This window comes from Eriocheir sinensis, chromosome 65 (genome assembly GCF_024679095.1).
Source record: "Eriocheir sinensis breed Jianghai 21 chromosome 65, ASM2467909v1, whole genome shotgun sequence".
Taxonomy (NCBI): Eukaryota; Metazoa; Arthropoda; class Malacostraca; order Decapoda; family Varunidae; genus Eriocheir; species Eriocheir sinensis.
The window spans coordinates 2,154,272-2,157,505 of NC_066573.1; the positions used below are offsets into that span (position 1 = coordinate 2,154,272).

The 3,234-nt window shown below is 42.6% G+C and overlaps 1 protein-coding gene across 8 annotated transcripts in view; it reads right to left on the reverse strand.

The window, feature by feature from the left end:
- Positions 1–845: 845 nt before the first annotated feature.
- LOC126987461 (NADH-ubiquinone oxidoreductase chain 5-like) overlaps positions 846–3,234 on the reverse strand; it is a 4,132-nt gene continuing 1,743 nt past the window's right edge. For 3 of the 8 annotated variants that reach the window (XM_050844432.1, XM_050844434.1, XM_050844430.1), the window contains exon 3: positions 846–3,165. In XM_050844432.1, coding sequence (XP_050700389.1) covers positions 2,197–3,165 — 969 coding nt within the window. In that variant the 3' untranslated portion in view covers positions 846–2,196. The other 5 variants (XM_050844431.1, XM_050844433.1, XM_050844428.1 and 2 more) reach the window with 2 other exon arrangements.

Here is a 3,234-nt window from a genome sequence, read left to right on the forward strand (position 1 = left end):
ACCTAAGCTCCCGTGTATCTAACCCTACCTAATATCGCTGTCCATGAATTTATCTAGTCTATTTTTTAATGTGACAATTGTATTGGCACTCACCACATGACTGCTAAGCCTATTCCACTCATCCACCACTCTGTTAGTTAACCAATTTTTGCCTATATCCCTGTTGAATCTGAATTTATCCAGTTTAAACTCAATACTACGTGTCCTACCCGGTTCTCTTACCAACAAAACCTTACGAATATCCCCTTATTAAAGCCCTTCATCCATTTATAAACCTCGATCATGTCTCCACGCACCCTTCGCCTTTCTAGAGAATGCAAGTTTAACTGTTTGAGTCTTTCCTCGTATGGCAAGTTTCTTAACCCCTGAATCATCTTAGTCATCCTCCTCTGCACCGATTCTAACATTCTGATATCCATTCTGTAGTAAGGTGACCCACCTTTCCTTTACTCCCTTCTATCCCCTATCCACTACTTCAGCATCTCCATCTTTCTGTTGCCCCCTCCTCTTCTACCCTCCACACGCCCCTCAAGTCTAAAATTACATTAAATATGATGATGGGGTATGTGTTCCTTATTTTCTGTGTAGTATTTTGGTCGTGCTATTTTTCGCTTCAGTGTTACTTTTTAAAGGGAAAGAATACAGGGTTGGAAAGTATTAGACATCGACCGATTCTTAATAGGTACAAAGGTGCGCGTAACTTACACCAGGTTAATTAAAAGAGAGCTGAAGGGGTTTCCAAAGGTACATAGAAGTAGTAGTAGTAGTAGTAGTAGTAGTAGTAGTAGTAGTAGTGTTTTTTGTGTGTGAGAGAGAGAGAGAGAGAGAGAGAGAGAGAGAGAGAGAGAGAGAGAGAGAGAGAGAGAGAGAGACGGACAGACACAGCCAAACACTCAAGCAGACAGACACGCTGACAGACAGAAGAAAAAGAGATGTGACAGTTAAAAAAGAAACTAATGAAGCAGAGGAGGAGGGAGAGAGAAATCTGACAGCGAGAGGAGGCGATGAAAGGAGAGGAAGGGTGGCGACGGGGAGGAGATAATGAAAGAGGAGAAGGAAGAGCAGACAACGGAGGGAGAAGTGAAGAAGAGACTCTCACTGGACATAAAGAAGGAGGAGGAGGAGGAGGAGGAGACAACGGAGGGAGACGTGAAGAAGAGACTCACTGGACATAAAGAAGGAGGAGGAGGAGGAGGAAGAGGAGACAAAAGAGGGAGAAGTGAAGAAGAGACTCTCACTGGACATAAAGAAGGAGGAGGAGGAGGAGGAGGAGGAAGAGGAGACAACGGAGGGAGAATTGATGAAGAGACTCTCACTGGACATAAAGAAGGAGGAGGAGGAGGAAGAAGAGGAGGAATAATGCGCCGTGGGTCGAGGGAAGGAGAGAGAAGAAACGGAAAAAGATAAGAATGGAAACTTAATTCAAACAGAAGAGAGGAGGAGAAGGAGTAAGCAGACAAAATGAACTTGAAAGCGAACAAGTATAAGAAGAAACGGGAATAATAAGGAGAGGACAGTGTAAGGTCATACTGAACTGGCACCAGAATCATAATTGAGGAGGCAGCATAAGGTCCGCTCAGACTGGCACTGAAGTCACATAAACACGGGGAGGTGAGGAAGAGCAGGAGAGGGAGGGGGAGAAAACACTTGCATATAGTTGAGGAGGCCGAGTGGGAGGGAAGAAAAGGAGGAGGATGAGGAAGATACTTTACTCACTCCTCCGCTCCTGTTGAAACTTGACCTAATGAAGAAAGGATCTGCATAAAGCAAGAGAGCGTGAGGCGAGCTCCCTCCCGAGGAGGAGAAGGAGGAGGAGGATGTAGAAGTTATAGGGAAGACCGGATAGGAAGGACGATAGTAAGGAAGCAAAGAGAAAACAGAAATAGGTTAGGTTAGAGGGGTAAAGGTTAGGGGAGGCGGTGGCTGAGTCGACAGCGTGGCGGCGCCGCGTTCAGGACGACACGAGTTCAATCCCCGCCCGGTGCCACCAAGCTGGGATTTTTCAGCCGCCGCCGAGTGGCTTAAAACTACCCACATGCTGTCCAGAAGACCACCCATCAACCCGGACTCTAGAGGAAACCGTCCAAGTGAATCAAGAACGAGTTCCGGGGGGCAGCATGAGCCACGAGAAGATGGCGCCACTATAAACACTTGCCTGCGCCATGACGGGCTGGGGCCGACTACCATCCAGGCCCCTCAAGCAAGCCTACCGGCGCTATAGGCGTAGACGTAAAAAAAGAAAAAAGTGTATAAGACCGAAAGTAATGGGGAAAACTGGAGAAAGGGAGGAATTTTGGGGGGAAGGGATGGATTGAGATGAAGGGTGAATGTGAGGGAGAGACTGAGGGAGCTTGTGTGTGAGAGGATGGTGAGGGGAGGGGAGGAGGGAGGGATCAGCTTGGAAGGTAATATATTTTCAGAAAAACCTCCGAACAAAGAAAACAGATCAGCGCTGGAAAGTCTTATGCAACTTTTCATACGCAAAGATAAAGAGGAGGAGAAAAAGGAGAAACTTGAAAAGAAAGAGAGAAAACATTGCAGAGTAAAAAGAAAAAGAAGAAACTTGAAGAGAAAGAGAGAAAACATTGCAGAGTAAAAAGAAAAAGGAGAAACTTGAAAAGAAAGAAAGAAAACATTGCAGAGTAAAAAGAAAAAGAAGAAACTTGAAAAGAAAGAAAGAAAACATTGCAGAGTAAAAAGAAAAAGGAGAAACTTGAAAAGAAAGAGAGAAAACATTGCAGAGTAAAAAGAAAAAGAAGAAACTTGAAAAGAAAGAGAAAAAAACATTGCAGAGTAAAAAAGAAAAAGAAGAAACTTGAAGAGAAAGACAGAAAACATTGCAGGATAAAAAGAAAAAGAAGAAACTTGAAGAGAAAGAAAGAAAACATTGCAGAGTAAAAAGAAAAAGAAGAAACTTGAAAAGAAAGAGAGAAAACATTGCAGAGTAAAAAGAAAAAGGAGAAACTTGAAAAGAAAGAGAGAAAACATTGCAGAGTAAAAAGAAAAAGAAGAAACTTGAAAAGAAAGAAAGAAAACATTGCAGAGTAAAAAGAAAAAGGAGAAACTTGAAAAGAAAGAAAGAAAACATTGCAGAGTAAAAAGAAAAAGAAGAAACTTGAAGAGAAAGAAAGAAAACATTGCAGAATAAAAAGAAAAAGAAGAAAACTGAAACGAAAGAAAGAAAACATTGCAGAATAAAAAGAAAAAGAAGAAAACTGAAACGAAAGAGAGAAA